At 41.3% G+C, this 17,956-nt stretch overlaps 1 protein-coding gene across 1 annotated transcript in view; it reads right to left on the bottom strand.

Annotated features, from left to right (window-relative positions):
* The window catches only part of DHX32 (DEAH-box helicase 32 (putative)), a 56,072-nt gene that overhangs the window by 14,900 nt on the left and 23,216 nt on the right, over window positions 1-17,956 (bottom strand). The window contains 4 exon segments of the mRNA XM_054035619.1: window positions 9,866-9,892; window positions 13,334-13,465; window positions 13,552-13,651; window positions 15,996-16,125. Coding sequence (XP_053891594.1) covers window positions 9,866-9,892; window positions 13,334-13,465; window positions 13,552-13,651; window positions 15,996-16,125 — 389 coding nt within the window.

The raw sequence follows: 17,956 nt of genomic DNA, 5'->3' as shown, positions 1-17,956 counted from the left end.
ACCCTGGCCCAGACTGCATGCCTCCATGAGGTCATACATCAACTCATGTGGCAATACAAAGGTCTCCCACACTAAGGCCCTGGGTGCCTTGGTCCCCAGACCTACCCCTTCCAGACCCTGGGATTCCATATCAGTGGATTTTATTGTGGAACTCCCTAATTGCCAGAACCACAGCACCATATTCAGAGTTGTAGATCTCCCATTCAAGATGTCCTATTTTGTGCCCTGCTGCAAGATCCCCAGCACAGAATTGTCAGCCTATCTCTTCTTCAACCATGTTTTCAAGCTTCATGGGTTACCCTCCAACATCATGTCAGAGTATGGACTACAGTTCATTTTCCACTTCTAACCTGAGCTCTCTACTCTCGTAGACATTGACGTATGCCTCTCCACAGCCTATCATCCCCAGACAGGTGGACAGTCAGAGTGGCTGAATGAAGGTTTACAGCAATACCTGCAGTGTTTTATTAATTTCCATCAGGATGACTGGGTCTAACTCCTGCCCTTCGTGGAGTTTGCCTATAACAATTCTGAGCAAAAGTCCATCCACCAAAGCCCCTTTTTCTCCAACTATGGTTCCCACTCCCAGTTCCACCCACCCCTACCCTCAGTGTTCCACATCCCTGCCACCTCTGACCTGACTGAACACCTCCATCATATCCAGGAGGAGCTAAGATCCCAAATGGACGCCACTAAGGCAGACTATATAAGTGGTTCACTGATTGTCACAGCGAGGCTAATGCTCCCATCACCATCAGGGACGACGTATGGCTCTTCATGCAACACATGGACACCCCCCATCCCTCCCGCAAACTCAACTACCAGTATCTCAGCTTCTTCCTTGTCACCCACCAAATTAATCCAGTCACTTTCTGCCTCCAGCTACCCCCCATAATGTGAGTACACCCCATGTTCCTTGTCTCCCTGCCTAAAAAGAACACTCCCTATTCCTGCTGAGATAACGTAGGCTTCTTCTCCTCTGGTCATAGTGCATGGTCAGGAAGAATACCTTGTGAGTCAAACCCTAGATTCCAGCATCCTCTGAGGTAAGCTCCTAGACCTGACGGACTGGGAAGTTTATGGGCTGGAGGAGCACTCACAGGAGCCGATGAACAACATCCATGCCCTCAACCTGCTCCATAAGTTCACCAGTCCCGTACCGACAAACCTGGCCCAGAGAAGCCTGTGAGGCCCCATGAGGGGAGTGGGGGATAATGTGAGGTAGATACACAACAGGACCAAGGCTGCTCACTCAGCTACAATGACTTACCCCTCAAGCAGAGCCTGCTGTGTCTCATCTGGTAGGCATGCTGCAGCAGTTTATCCCTGGGCAGGCCCAGGTCAGATGACCCCTAGAGACAGGTATTTCACCTTCACCACCAGATAGTCTGTGCAGCATCACCACTTGGCTAGGAACGCTTCTGCTATCTGACAGTGTTACATCCAGTCTGCCTTGGAGCCTCTCCTTTTTCTTGCCCCAGCCTTGCCTGAGTCATGTTCCAGCCTGCTACAGCCTTGTCCATGACATATTCTGCTCTTGCTCCAGGCCTATTCCTGATCTGCTGTACCCCTTCACCCACCTCCTAAACCCCCCAGACATTGGGACCAACTCCAATCTGCCTTTGACCTTCAGTCTGCTTCCAGACTCTGACTATGATCCTGATTTGGCTTATCCTCAAACTCTGACCCGGGTTCTGACACACAGCTGGACCCCAGTTTCAGCGCTGCCCTCAGCCCAGTCCCAACTCTACGTCTGGCTTCAGCCCTTGATATCCGTTCTGAACCACTGCTCCAACCACCAGTCTGACTGTCTCGAACCCAGAGCCTGAATCATTCTTCCTTCCCTCCTGTTCTTTTTGTTTCTTTTCCAATTCTCCCCATCATGTGCTTCTCTGCTGTCTGGTTTCCTTCTCCTCTGTATGCTTCCCGGCTGCCTGGTCCAGCTCTCGCCCTGCACATGTTTGCCTATGGCCTGTGTCTTAGCTCTTCCAATTCTTTGCATATGTTTCCCTTTCCCATTTTCCTTCTCCCTACTACAATATCCAATATATAATCTAATCTATGTGCTTTTGCTTAGGAGGCAGGTTGTTAGAATATATGTAATAGCTGTTTAGTCAGATTTTATACACACACATACACACACACAGCTTTGCAAATAAAAAATATACAATTGGTGAATGAACTCAATCACTTTATAGAGTCAAGGTGGGTGAGGTAATATCTTTTATTGGACCAACTTCTGTTGGTGAGAGAGACAAGCTTTCGAGCCACTTAGAGCTCTTCTTCAGGTCTGAGCTCTGTGTGTCTCGAAAGTTTGTCTCTCTCACCAACAGAAGTTGGTCCAATAAAAGATATTACCTCACCCACCTTGTCTCTCTTGCCTTGTTGTACCCATGGGACCAACATGGCTACAACGTTACCTCTTTATGGCAGATTTGTGATCTGATCTTTGAGGAGAAGCCCTTGTTATATGGCAATCTGTTGCAGTCCTTTCATTTTTTATTTTGTGTTATTCTGTCTTTGTTACAATTTGTTTTCTAAATTAAAATGTGATAACATTTGTCTACAAAGTAATTTGAAATGAGGCACATTTGTTCAACCCTTGTTAACATGGAAATGTAGGAATATATTCTCAGTGCACAGGGAGTTACAATAACAGCATCTCTCTCACACATATTATGGATCAAGCAGCATAAATTCTTGTCCATCAACATGGGACTCTAACATGAAATTGTTTGTGATAGCCACTGTATGAATGCAAAATCTGAAAACTGCTGTATGTCTCCCACCCTCTTATGTAATATTAGTATGACTTTATGATTTTAAAACCACTAAGCCATGTTCAAACCCCAACAAGGATTTTCAAATGATTTATAAATGAGTAGACTTACTGCTGTAATCCACAGGCAGGCAGCTTTTTTACCCCATTATATAACGCTCTGAAGACCCAGCTGATTTACAGATAAAAATGTAAAGATCTTAGTATTGGGGTGGTGCAGGAATTCAAATAATGCACTTCAGGCCATCAATGCCAAATCCATTTTCATCTGGTTCATGAATTCTAAAAAGAGTAACAAGTTTGCTGCATTTGTTCATTTCAGTTGTAACCTGAATCAAATGCAGTAGCCGTAAGCATGACATGTTTGTTGCTTCCGTAATACAGTGATGAGTTGGAGTTAATCCACACTTTCATTGTTTCCCCCCAAGCACAGCAGAAAACATATGTGCATATTGTGTGTGAAACAAAATGTGTTATTGTTACACTTCTGTTCCTTTAGTGGTCTGTTTAAGCTAGATCTAGTAGATGCTTTCTAGTGTTGATCACAGAGGATAGATTGCAAGATAATGGTCTTTACTGAATTTCTGTTATATTATGAATCTTGCTTTTTTTTTTTTTTTTTTTTTGAGGGATCTCAGTGGAGGACTGACTTTCCTATCCATTTGCCCGGGGTTGGAAACAGCTACTGTGTGTCCATATTCCATCCCAACACTTCTCTGAAGCTACTGTTTTGTTCTGCAGAATCTCAGGTTTCATTGTTTTTAAATCTCTAAGTTCTATGATTGTGAAGGAAGTCTAAAAAATATGAACTGATCATAACTGACGCAGAAATGAATCTGTAGAGAGCCTAGAACAATACTTCTGAGAAATGTGAATTGTCCCACTCAGCTCAATGAGGTGTTAACTCAGATGCCTAGTGATGACAACTAACAATGTTGATATTTTTAAGATTTCATCATAGCTCTGCACAATTTCCTCTCACTGCTGTTTCTTTTGCTGCCTCAAGTGAGTGGTATTTGGGAGATACCACTATTTATTTTCCCCCCCAGTCAAGAAGGATCCAAGACCAAGGAGCCTAGGAGAGCCAATGGGCATATTCAAATACCCCTAAGGAGGGGCCCAGCTCAAGGAACCCTGTGGAGTTAAGCAGCAGCATTGACAGACCAGCCAGCCTAACTTCAATACCTGGAAAGATACTGGAACAAATGATTAAATAATCAATTTGTAAGCACCTAGAGGACAATAAGGCAATAAGTAATAACCAACATGGATTTGTCAAGAACAAATCATGCCAAACCAATCTAATTTCCTTCTTTGACAAGGTTACTGGCCTGGTGGATAGGGGGGAAGCTGTAGACATGATATATCTTGATTTTAATAAGGCTTTTGACACAGTCCTACATGACAATCTCATAGGCAAACTAGGGAAATGTGGTCTAGATGAAATTATTGTAAGGTGCAAAATTGGTTGAAAAACAGTATTCGGAGTAGTTATCAATGGTTTGCTGTCAAGCTAGGAGGATGTATCTAGTGAAGTGCCACAGGGATCTGTCCTGGGTCCAGTACTAGTTAACATTTTTATTAATGACTTGGATAATGCAGTGAAGAGTATGCTTATAAAGTTTGTGATTTATTCCAAGCTAGAGGTGGGTGGGTTGCAAACACTCCAGTGGACAGAATTAGAATTCAGAATGACCTTGATAAATTGGAGAATTGGTCTGAGATCAACACGTTGAAATTTAATAAAGACAAGTACAAAGTTCTACACTTATAAAGGAAAAATCAAATGCACAAATACAAAACGGGGAATGACTGGCTAGGCAGTAGTACTTCAGAAAATGATTTGGGGGTTATAGTGGATCACAAATGACATATGAGCCAACAATGTGATGTAGTTGCAAAAAAGGCTAATATTCTGGGTGTATTAACATAAGTGTTGTTTCTAAGACACAGGAAGTAATTGTTCTGTTCTACTTGGCACTGGTAAGGTCTCAGCTGGATTAGTGTGTCCAGTTTAAGAGAGATATGGACAAACTGAAGAGAGTATAGAGGAGAGCAACAAAATTGATAAAAGATTTAGAAAACCTGACGTGAGGAAATAGTTTTTAAAAAACTGGGTACAGGTGAGTCTCATCTTACGCGCATTTAATATGCGCAAATTCAGCTTTGTGCGGTCGGCAAAAACAAAAACAACCCCCCCCCCCAAGAAGAGAAAAATAACAATTTGAATATTGTACCTGTAGTGCGTGCAATTCCGCCCACCATTACACTCAATGTAATTTTGACTATACGCGATTTTCGCTTTACGCACTGACAGCGGAACGTAACCCCAGCGTAAGATGAGACTCACCTGTATGTTTAGTCTTTAGGAAAAAAGGGCTGAGGGGGGACGAGATAACATTGTTCAAATTTTCTGAGGGCTGTGTAACAGAGTGGCTTGCCTGATGGGTTGAAAAGCCTGGGACTAACCAAACCTGATTACAGAATGAGCCTCATCTGAGGGGAATCAGGCAATTCCCCATAAAGAACACAAGGTGACTGCGGTAAATGGAGAGAGCCAGGTATAAGTGATAACAAAGCCTAGCTGGGAGAAAGAACTGGAGCGAGAGCCAGATAGGTAGAGCAGGAAGGAAAGAAAGCTCTCCAGGTAAGAAGGCCTAGGAGAGCTTGAAAAGCTCTCTAGGCCAGGAGAGACTCTGACTAAAGCAGGAATGAGACAGAGAGTTCTAGAGGGGAACTTAAGCTACATAGGAAGTGGCCTAGGGAAAGCTGCAGCACAGGGAAAGGAGCAGACCTAGTTTTTCAGTACTGGGCTGGAACCTAGAATAGAGGGTGGGACCCCTACTTGCCCCCAGCCTGTCACAAGAGTTATGGAGGGGGGCTGCAGGCTAAGCCCTGAAGACAGTGTGAGGAATAGTCCCAGTGAGGGCATAAGGACTTTGGTTGTGTTAAAGATGTTTGGGGACTTTTTGTATGGACAATGGTGACCCTGGAGGGGTGGACTTAAGAGGGTGACCCAGCTGGACGGCTAAGTCAGTGAAAGAAAAATCACCAGAGGGCTGGAGCAGCCATTGGCCGGGGAGTGCTAGAGAAGAGAGCTTCTATCCCAAGCCTGACCACAAGGGGGCAACCAGCAGTGTGTGAACTCATTTACAGACATATAAAGAGGGCCACAAGTACTCCTCGTTGTTTTTGCTGATACAGACTAACACGGCTACCACCCTGAAACCTGTCATAAAGAGAATGGTGATCAGTTGTTCTACATGTCCACGGAAGATAGGACAAGAAATAACTGGTTTAAATTACATCAAGGGAGACTTAAGTTAGCTATTAGCTATTCTTATAGTTACAAAGCTTTCCTATGTACTGGAATAGGTTACCAAGGGAGGTAGTGAAATCCCTGTCACTGGACGTTTTTAAAAGAACAGATTAGACGAATGTTTTTCAGGGATAGTCTAAGTATTCTTGGTCCTGCCTCAGCACAGAGGGCTGGACTAGATGAGCTCTTGAGGTCCTTCCAGACCTACATTTTATATGATTATATCTTGAATGTCTGCACAATGTACTGTGAGTGGCATCCCAGATGGGCGGAGCTTTGTGTGTGGCCAGAGATTAGAAGAGTACCACCAAAACTTCCCCCCACCCCATCTGTCCCCTGCCACCCTCTGGGCTCCAGCACCCTGCTTTGGCTGAGAAAGTTTGCAGGTTCATTTTGAGCACATCAGCACCCCGCGTTGCTCAGTTACAGGGGTTGCTGCACAGTGATGTGAGGCACTTCCTGATCTCAGAGTCTGAATGTTGCCTAAGTATTTCCCAGCGCAGGACCCACTCCTACAAGGTGGGGTGTACCCTCAACTCTGATTGAACGCCAGGGGAATTGAATGTGCTCAGCAACTTTCAGGATTGGGCCCACATGGAGTAAGAAACTGAACTTGGTGTCTCACAGGGCAGTGTCTACTCTAACTACAAAGCCAGCAAGGTGATGCAGTTCCTTCAGCTATTGAAGCATGCTCTGCAAAAATATTCTACAGTGGCCATCTGGCACACACAAAAATCAGTTTAATACAATAGTTCTGTTTCTTTGTATCAAGAGTATTTAACCAGCAAATCTCAAACTGTCTGTGACCCAACAGTAGTCTACAGAGTGCTTGCTGGGGGCAAATGGAGAGTTGTTTTAGGATTTTATTTAATCACTAATGGGCATGGAGATTGGCTGCACAATTGTGAATGGGAGGGGAGATGACCTTGTTGGGGTCTACTAGGCATAGCTACCAGGTAACTAGGGAGAGTGGAAGGCCAAAAGTGCCGATGAAGCTCTTCTGCTCTGGGTCTGTGAACCACAGTGACTCCATCTTGGGAACTCTTACCTACTTCTGTGCTAACTGCTTACATGCTCTAAAGCAGGCTGAAGCAGAAATGTAATGTCAGCTTTTTAGCAGATGGCTGCAGTTTCACTCACACTAGCAGAAATAATAGAGATAAGGAGCGAGGGAAAAGAGGGGTAGTTAGCTTGCAGGCGTCTAATCCAAGGTCGCAAAGACTGGGAAAGTTTTCTCACAAGCTTATGTAGAGTTTATTATAACAGTTGTCTGAAAGGGAGGGGTAAGGAGGAAAAGCCAGACAAAGAAATGTATGCAAACAGTTTGGAGTATAAAAGGTAAAATTTGTTTGTATTTGTTGCACTTGATTTGAGACATGCTGGTCTCCTAGTGCCATTTCAGAGCTCTGAAATAAACTTGGCTTGCTTTCTCCCCTCGGTGTCTTTATTGGTGCCAAGCACACCGGGCAACGAACCCCTGTTTGCCATCTCGAGGCCCAGTTCTGGGCAGGCAACAACCTCTATGAGACAATCTGTTAACATGTGGCCCACACTATGAAAAAGTTTGGGGAGCCATGAGCTGAACAAATTAAACAGCAACATGTAAAAAAAAAAGCTTAGTAACATAGGACACTTTAAGACAGAAGGAGTCCAGGAAACCCTGCAACCTTTCTCCTGGCTATATGCTAGGTCTCAAAATGTAATTGTAAACAAGGAATCATCATCAAGTGGGTGCATTCCTTGAGGGGTCCTGCAGGGAGCTGTTCTTGGCCCTATGCTATTTAACATTTTTTATCAGTGACCTGGGAGAAAACATAAAATCATGGATGATAGTTTGCAGATGACCAAAAAATTGGGGGAGTGGTAAATAATGAAGAGGACAGGTCACTAGTACCGAGCTACCTTGATTGCTTGGTAAACTGGGTGCAAGCAAACAATGTGTTTTTTAATATGGCTAAATATCAATGTGTATATCAAGGAACAAAGCATGTAGGCCATACTTCCAGGATGGGAGACTATCCTGGGAAGCAGGGACTCTGAAAAATATTTGGGGTTGGTAGCAGATAATCAGCTGAACATGAGTTCCCAATGCGATGCTGTGGCCAAAAGGGCTAATGCAATCCTGGGATGCATAAACGGGGGATTCTCACATAGAGGTAGAGAGGTTATTTTACCTCTTTATTTGGCACTAGAGCAACTGCTGTTGGAATACTGTTTGCAGTTCTGGTGTCATCAAAAAAGAATGTTGATAAATTTGAGAGGGTTCAGAGAAGAGCCATGTGTGATGCTGTACCCCATAACGCTTTATGGGAATATGACATATCTGGAATATGTTTGGTCTACTATATCTATTCATCCTATTTGTACGCATATATCATTTTGTACTTGAGGTTAAGAATATTGGCTGTATACTTGCTTGATTTCTAAGTAAGCTTTGTGAGGCATTTGGTCAGCTTCTTTAGGAAGGAATTCAAAGGTTAAGTACCTGATCAGGAAGAACTTGGGGAACAATGCATCTTGGAATGCTCCAATCCACATAAGAAGTCTTTCTGGAGACATACAAGATACCATGTGGACAATGGCTTCTGCCTGTAAAGACTGTAAGTCATGCATGAACATGTGACTTGCCCAGGTAACTCCAGAACTCCATCTTGGAGCTGGACTTTGCATAGGAGTGAGGAGGGGGTCTCCACTCACAAGAGAAAGTCTATTTAAACCCCTGGGAGACCCTTCCATTTTGTCTTAAGCTAGCTAAAGAGAGAGCCTCTCCACCCCCCAGGATACTTGGAAGAAACTGGAACAAAGGGCAGTGACTGCAAGAGGTGTGAGTAATTGCTGGACCCAGGGTAAAAGGAGATTAGTCTGTAAAAGGGAGCATTCTGGAACTGGTGAGGATCTTATCTGTATTCAGTTTGATTAGATATAGATTTGCGCATTTTATTTTATTTTGCTTGGTGACTTACTTTGTTCTGTCTGTTACTACTTGGAACCACTTAAATCCTACTTTCTGTATTTAATAAAATAACTTTTTACTTATTAATTAACTCAGAGTATGTATTAATACCTGGGGGAGCAAACAACTGTGCATATCTCTCTATCAGTGTTATAGAGGGCAAATAATTTATGAATAAAATGGATTTATTTGGGTTTAGACCCCATTGGGAGTTGGGCATCTGAGGGTTAAAGACGGGAACACTTCTGTTAGCTGCTTTCAGGTAAACCTGCAGCTTTGGGGCAAGTAATTCAGACCCTGGTTCTTTGTTGGAACAGACGGGAGTGTCTGGCTCAGCAAGACAGGGTGCTGGGGTCCCGAGCTGGCAGGGAAAGCAGGGGTAGAAGTAGTCTTAGCACATCGGGTGGCAGCTCCCAGGGGGTTTCTGTGATCCAACCCATCACACCATGAATATGGTTAAAGGATTAGAAAACCTGCCTTTATAATGAAAGATTCAAAGACCTCAAAACATTTATCTTAACAAAGAAAAGTTAAGAGGTGACTTGATCACAGTCTATAAGTACCTACATAGGGAACAAATATTTAATAGTGGTTTCTTCAGTCTAGCAGAGAAACATCTAACAATATCCAATGGCTTGATGTAGAAACTAGACAAATTCACACTGGAGCTAATTTTTAATATTGAGAGAAAAATTTACCAAGGGTTGTGGTAGATTCTCCATCACTGACAATTTTTAAATCAAGATTGAATGTTCTTTTATAAAATATGCTCTGGGAATTATTTCGGGGAAGTTCTATGGCCTGTGTTATCTACTTGGTCACGCTACATGATCACAGTGGCCTGGGAATCTATAAATCTCTTCTTTAATTTACTCCAGAGTTTTCATTTGTTCCACAGTCTTGCCCAACTTATTTTTCATAGTTACCACCCCCCCACACCAAAATGCCTCAAACTCTTCTTTACCCTGAGTTCACACGCTCGTGTTCTCTTAGCTGGCGGTAGCTATCTTATATCTGACCATATCCCAAATAGCCTTGAACCATCTAGTCTCTGTTTACTTTACAATCTTGTACATATTAGCAAAATTCCTTCTTTATCCTTTATCTTTCCATAAACACAGACCAAATTTTTCCCTCAGTTCCTAAACAGAAGATCCTAAAATCCCTCTAGTGTTTTATTCATCCTTAATACCCTCTCCATTTCTATAATGCTACTTTTATACTAGGTCTAGCAGTACTGAGCATTTTCCCTAATATAACTCTACTAATTCCACCTACTGCACAAGCATAACATCTTTTGCATTCATACAAGGCATTTATTTATCCTAGAATTTTCTTTTTACTAGAATGTGCCTAAACTAAGGGATGGAAGCTAAGTATATTCAGTGACTACTTCTGTCAAACAGGGTATTCTGGATTGTGTGTCAGAAGATTCCCCTCAAGAGCCCAGGAGCTTTATGCTTCTCATGTATCACCAAACTGGCCCCACTTTCTCACATTGCTGTTAATGTGCTAGTTCCTCCTGTCTGAGCCCCTGACTGACCCATGTGCCTTGCTTCTGTCAGGCAGGTATCTAGCAGGGGGGAAATGGGATGCTATTGTATGCCTGAGACCTAATCCACTCTCAGCAGACAAATTGTTTCTGCTCCCCATAATAGCACCCAACAGTGGGAATTAACCACTGTTATATGGAATAAGCACTGAGTAGAGGTGTGGCCAGTGAACATATAAAAGGGACAAAATCTTTCCCCTTTTTGCTTAGAAATTAGCACAGAAGTAGATAGTATCAAAGGACCTAATCCAAAATCCATTGCTGTCAAAAGGATCCTATTGGTGTCAGTGGGCTTTTGATCAGACCCAGAATGAGCACTGAGGAGTTCAGACTGTTTGGGAGTTCGGTACTGAAGGAAGCAAGCTGTTAGGGGAATAAACTAAAATCTGTATAATAAAGTAAATAGCTTATTTATTTTCTAACTCTAAGAACACAATGGAGGTCAAGCTACTGTCCGTTAAGAGAGTAAAAACTCCAGTATAACTAATGGGGAAAACAGCCAGCAGCACATTAGTTAGGGTCAAGGACTACCTTGTTTACTGCAAAGTACAGAAGAATTACTTATAGAGACAACATAAAAGCACATTGTAGAGCAGGTTGAGTGACTTGCCTTCTGACAGACGGATGAGGTTGATTATCTCACAGTGAGGATTTCCCTTCCAGAGAGTATGTTACAGTAGTGAGTTAGCAAAATCTCATGATCTTCACCATTTGCTAAAGTTCCCCGAGAATACCTGATGAAATTGCAGTGCTGTCAGCTTCGAACTTGAACTGCAGATCCTGCTTTGAACCTTATGTGGGTCAAAATCCAAACACCACCTCACCTCAGTCCAGTTCTAGTGAGAGTTGACCATTTGTTCTGGTATCTGGGAAGATATTAGGTACCTCAGGATCGCATGGGTTGGCATTAAATTAAATAAACGAAATGAATGGAGATATCCTCTCTCCTAGAACTGGAAGGGGAGGTCATCAAATCCAGCCCCCTGCCTTCATTAGCAGGACCAAGTACTGATTTTGCCCCAGATCCCTAAGTGGCCCTCTCAAGGATTAAACTTACAACCCTGGGTTTAGCAGGCCAATGCTCAAACCACTGAGCTATCCCTCCTTTAAAAACTTGTGCCTATAGCAAAAACCCCTCTCATCTAGGGACTGATCTTGTCCATTTAAAGAAAATACCTGAGGAGGCCCCAGTCATTGAAAGGGGAACCAATGGGAGTCCATTAAAATATTTTGAGAGTATGGTCCTGTATTTCTAAAATGATTGGCTGTGAAAATGATGAGAGGCGTGAAAATATAATAATGTTAGCACTGCACTGTTATCACGCTCTTTCCTCTGCAGCTGACTTGCTTCTCTTTAAAATGAAAGAGATAAAATTCCTTCTGTATTACCCTAGCAGGTATTGAGGAAAGATATAACTCCAGAAGAGGTAAACTAAATAAATGTTGAAAGTAGCATCTCTACTGGTGCAGGCAGAAGCTATCCGCTTTATTTCTCTTGGCTTTTTTATTGATATTATGGTGAATTTATTACTATTCTCAAAACAGGAGAGTCATTCTACATAAGACAGGAATACTGAAGGAAAGGAAAGAAACAGGAGTCTTTTGTTCAATACTGGAGGATGGGTTTGAGATCATTTTTAACCTTGTCATTTATTTATACAGTATTTTCCTTAAATAAATGTTTGACTTGAATTGAAGAAGGTCATACTAAGCAATGAAGTCATTGTTCTGCTCTACTCTGCTCTGGTTAGGCCTCAGCTGGAGTATTGTGTCCAGTTCTGGGCACCACATTTCAAGAAAGATGTGGAGAAATTGGAAAGGCTCCAGGGAAGAGCAACAAGAATGATTAAAGGTCTAGAGAACATGACCTATGAAGGAAGTCTGAAAGAATTGGGTTTGTTTAGTTTGGAAAAGAGAAGACTGAGAGGGGACATGATAGCAGTTTTCAGGTATCTAAAAGGATGTCATAAGGAGGAGGGAGAAAACTTGTTCACCTTAGCCTCTAAGGATAGAACAAGAAGCAATGGGCTTAAACTGCAGCAAGGGAGGTCTAGGTTGGACATTAGGAAAAAGTTCCTAACTGTCAGGGTGGTTAAAAACTGGAATAAATTGCCTAGAGAGGTCGTGGAATCTCCATCTCTGGAGATATTTAAGAGTAGGTTAGATAAATGTCTATCAGGGATGGTCTAGACAGTATTTGGTCCTGCCATGCGGGCAGGGGACTGGACTCGATGACCTCTCGAGGTCCCTTCCAGTCTTAGAATCTATGAATCTATGAATGTCCTCTCATGCATCACAGGCCTTGGCTACACTTGCAAGTTACAGCGCTGTAAAGCGTCCCCCAACGCTGTATTCACTCCCTGTCCACACTGGCAGGGCACTTACAGCGCTGTATCTCCCTGGGTACATCGCTGCAGGTACTCCACATCTCCGAGAGGAATAACAGCTGCAGCGGAGTGGCTACGACTCACGGGTGTGAGTGTAAATGCTTGCAGCGCTGTACTAATCACCTCTTCAAGTGGCCAATCCTCTCCATTGTTGTGACCAGCTGCAGGAATGCGGAAGTGCCGGTTTCAAAGCTCGTACCACAGAGAAAAGCAAACAGTTTGCAGCTTGCTTTGAGTGAATAAATGAATGAGCAAGGGGCCAGGAGTTCGGAACTTGCAAAATAGAGAGCTGACATGCTCCAAAAAGCACTCTCTCTCCTGGCCTCTTTATGAAGCCGGTGGCCTAAGCCTGCTAAATCCATTCTCTTCAGAAAAAGAACCATGCTAGTTAGATTTGAGTCCTATATTCTGGCTGACAGGCATGGTTTCATTTCCTTGTATGTAAATTATCCAGGGTAGAGGCAGAAGAGTTTGCCTGGAAGAGATTTCAGAAAATTCTCTTGCTTTTTGTAGTATTGTATATATTAATGTTATTATTTAATTTTGTGCTAGTGATTCTACCTGATGAAGACGTGCCCAGAATTTGCGTGCACATATCTTCTTGGCTTTTATTGATAGAGCAGACACTCTTATAATGCAGCCTGATTCTAGGGCTGCATACCTTTGAAGTGAAAGAGAGACATAAGTATTCAATAAATGAAGACTCTGCAAATACCAAACGGGTTTGCACTAAAATTTTGTTTGGTAGTTTTTTCATAAAATACTTTGCTATAGATTATTTTCCTTGACACACTATTGTCTCATTGGTCTGAAAATGAGACCTGCAAGCACTTTGATGAGACTTGACAGTGTCTCAAACGATTTATTTTCCGTAGGTATTTCTGTATCCTCTGCTAAGATAAATCTCATTTAATGATGAAATCCACCATACTAAAGTACAAAACATATCCTTATGCCATATAATGGAAAGGCATTCTCAGAGGATTATTTTTCCATCTTTTTTCCAATAATAGAATCACAACATTGTTAGATAATGTTCTGCTCCATTGCAACTCTAGGTCTTTGTCTCACTGATAACAATCAGTGCAGCACATGTGTGTAGATTGGGGAAAAAAAGTGGATACAGTACCTTTAAAAAAAAAAGTCTGTTCCCTTCACTTTGATCAAATAAGAAGCTGATTGGGCTTCCTGTATGACGAGTCAGGGCTATCCCACAGCTTTCATAGCATATAGTAGGACATATTACAATCTGAATTAAGCAACTTTAGTCATATTTTGCATGGCCCTTCCTATAGTCCTTTGACTTCAGTCAGAATTTTAACCAGTAAGATGAAATTTGCTTCAATTCACGAGGCACACACAAGCCCCTATGTACCAGTTAAGTCCTATGCAAGTTGCAAGTCACAAGTTAAGGGCTTGGGGGACTCATTTGGTGCATGTGACCTTGCATAGACCCTCTGAATTTCGCCAGTACTGATTAAATGTTAATTTGAATTGTTGATGAGTGAATCATAAAACTTAAAAATGATCTAGAGTAATAGACTTTAAGGTAGGAATTGTGTTTTCAAGAGAGATTATTTGGTTCCAAACAGAACTGTAAACTCACATGAATTAAAAATATGAAGTCCCGAAAATTTAAACCTGTAAGTCTGCAATCCCTGAATTTCACTTTGGGTTTCAGGTTCAAACAAAAATGAAACTCATTCAAAGCTGTAAGCCTAGCATGAATTCAGTGGCAGATCATAAATCAGCCCAGTTTCATTTAAAAACTGAATCTAGACATGCTCAGAAAAGATCACAAACCTTTTAATGACCCTGTGCTGAGTTATGAGTTTGTAACAATCTAAAACCAGGTGAGTTTTGTGTGATTCCAGTTGTTGTGATGAACATTTTATACAGCTCCAATTCCCAAGGTTTTGACTGAACTAAGTGAAATGCTCTGTACAGGTTTCAAAAAGGGATATTTCAGAAAGAGTTTGAGGGATCCTAACTTCATTGTTGGGGAACCCAATATTCATTTATAATTTCATTACTGTATAGCAAGACAGCTGGGCATCTAGGTTCAAGGTCTCTAGTAATGCAGCTTTGTGAATATTTTAGTAAGTTACCACCCACCCATTCATCCCCCAGAGCATTACCTGCACATCCATTCTCTACAAACTTAAAAAACAAGGAAACCAAAGGTTGCTGGTGAACCAGTGCTTTCCAAACGGAAGGGAGGGTGGAGGGAGGAGGGGAAGGCTGCACAAGGCACTTAAAAAGCGGACTAACCCCAGATATAGATCATTTCAAATGAGCTGCAGTGTTTTCAAATATTGATTGGATTTATATCTGAAGATGGTTTTACAATCTGGTGATGCAGCATGTGGGGAGATCCAGACTTAAGAGTAACCTCTGCCTAGGCTCATGGGGGATCAGTCAAATTTCAGAGATGCAGAATGAGTTGAGGTCACATTTCATTGACCTTTGGAGTAATGGAGAACTGATTACACCCTCTTATCACCCCCATAATCAGCTTCCTGAAACAGTTTGGCAGTTTTGCATATTTTATTCTTATAGTTGCTGAAGAGGCAATTATAACACGGGAGGGGAAATTAAGGTGATAATGTCAGACCAAAATGAAAAAGCATGTGAGAGGTTTTGGAATGCACAAAAATGTGTTGCAATTCTGATCATGAAAACTTAGTCTGATTTGAGTTTCCTTTGGAAAATTTGGCTCAATGAATTAAGGTAATCTATATTTTCAGATAAGATATTTACAAAATAGCTTTATTTTTCACAGGTTGAAAGTTGAAAAAATGTTATGTAATTTGGCTTCTGCATAATGAAAATATGTTCAGTACAATAAGCCTTCCTATTTTGTATAAATTAACTTTTAAGGAACTACTTATGAAAGAGTTGAAAAAATTTGGATGCCCTAAGAACATATTTGCATCAAGCCACTAACAGTTTTAGTAACACACACTCCAGCTGTGCTTCATTATTGTCTTCTTGATTTCACTTACTTTACTAACATTTCTTCTCTCCACATTAATATCAATTGCAAAGGTTACAGTATGAATCCAGACCAACAACTCTCCAAAGCTCATGGTTAATAGCACTTTTCTTCTGTAATTTTTGCAGCATTTTTTTTTTCTTTATCTTCATTTGGCTTGAATTATATCTTTGTGGCTGGGATCTAGAGAAACAGGGACTAATTCTCCAAGATCAGGATTGAAATTAGATCCCTCATGTCAGATAATCTGGTAGGCTTTTTAAAATTTCCTCTAGTTGGAAGAGACCTTCTTCATGAGTATTAAAACAAACACCGTTTGCTAATTTTGTATCAATTGATTATTTTTAAGTGGATTTTAATTATAAAAATAGTGACATATACTTATCATGTGGATGATATTGATTAAAGGAGAAAATAAAATGGAACTGAATTATATGAGAGATCTTAACACTGTAAACACTGATAAGCATAGTGTTTGAGGACATTTGTTTTCCTCTAGCCCAGGATCAGTTGTGCTTTTTTAATGTACTTTTCTTTCATGTAATTTCCAAGCACATTTCTCCAGCCTGACATTTAATCATATCTGAACCAATCTTGGGGGGGAAAGTAGTTACTCTAATCTCCATTACAATATATCAACATGCTACTGAAATAGCAATACTGAAAAATTATGAGACAGCCACTTAGACTTTACATATTAGTAAGGATGAAATTAGCAGGTTCACTATCTGAATCATTTTGGAAATTACTATTATGATCTTAACCCAGTTTGAATTTAAAATATTAAAAGTGTCATGAATTGTATATATAAAAATGCTTCCTTCCCCTTTAAAACTATTATATTGAAAAATGCATAGAAATTTTAAATTTATTTATTGAGTTTTTTATCTTCCAGTGTTAGGGTAACCATATTTCCCTGCATGTGGGGCTGGCCTGTTCCCTGCCCCTCTTCCCTCCTCCTGTGCACGGGGCTGGCATTGCCGCTCACCCAAACCCTGCCCGCCTTTCCCCCGCATGTTCTTCTGCACCCTGCTAGAGATGCATGCCCCACTTTTTTGGCAAAAGTGGGCATTTGTCAAATAAGTCAGGACAGCCCAGATAGGACTTAAAAAAGGAACTGTCCTGGCTAAAACGGGACATATGGTCACCCTATCCAGTGTCAAACTCTGTGAAGGAAACTAAAATAATGAAATGCTAAAAAGCTATGTTAATGGCGCATTAAAGTTAAGAATTTAAATGCATAAAAGTCCAAAAGTTAAAGGTGAACTGCAAAGGTTTTTGGGATAGAGGGGATTCTTTTAATCAAGCAATCTCTTTTCACTTCCACAAAAAGTCTGTTTGCAAGATATTTTTAAGAGAGTATATAGATATTGTTTTAAAATGTCTTTAGTGCTGAGTGTTTAAAAAAAAACCTGACAATTATTACATTCTTAAAATCCTGAGAGATCTGATCTGCACTTCCTGGTTTCTATGTGACACTGAGTGACATCACAACCATCATAGAATGGCTCTTTCAACCTGTATTTATCTAAATCCTTATTTCATTCCTACTTTCTTGAAGTTCTTCCTTTTGAGCTAAAATATTGGACTAGTTTATAATACAAATCCAGTTACAAATTTTATGTCTGGCCATGAACTTTGAACCACTATATTCAGCCTGCTCTGTCTCTGCTTACAGTCAAAGTGCGCACAAGAGCAAGAGAATTTAGGTCTAGAATGGTATATTTTCACGTTAGTGTGCAGGAAATTACAAAAGCATTGCGTGTGTGTATGTATGTGTATATATATAACATCACTATGAAGTTATACCCCTAAAACTCAAAACACAAAGCAGAGTCAGAGTGACAGTGTTGACAAAATGTCTCCTTGAAGATGCTCCAATGGCATCTAAGGGTATGTCTATACTTACCCGGTGGTTCGGCGGCAAGCAATTGATCTTCTGGGATCGATTTATCGCGTCTTGTCTAGACG

The sequence above is a fragment of the Malaclemys terrapin genome, chromosome 7, assembly GCF_027887155.1.
Source record: "Malaclemys terrapin pileata isolate rMalTer1 chromosome 7, rMalTer1.hap1, whole genome shotgun sequence".
NCBI lineage: Eukaryota > Metazoa > Chordata > Testudines > Emydidae > Malaclemys > Malaclemys terrapin.
Note: the sequence above shows the minus strand (reverse complement) of the source record. Positions and strands in the feature narration are given on the sequence as shown.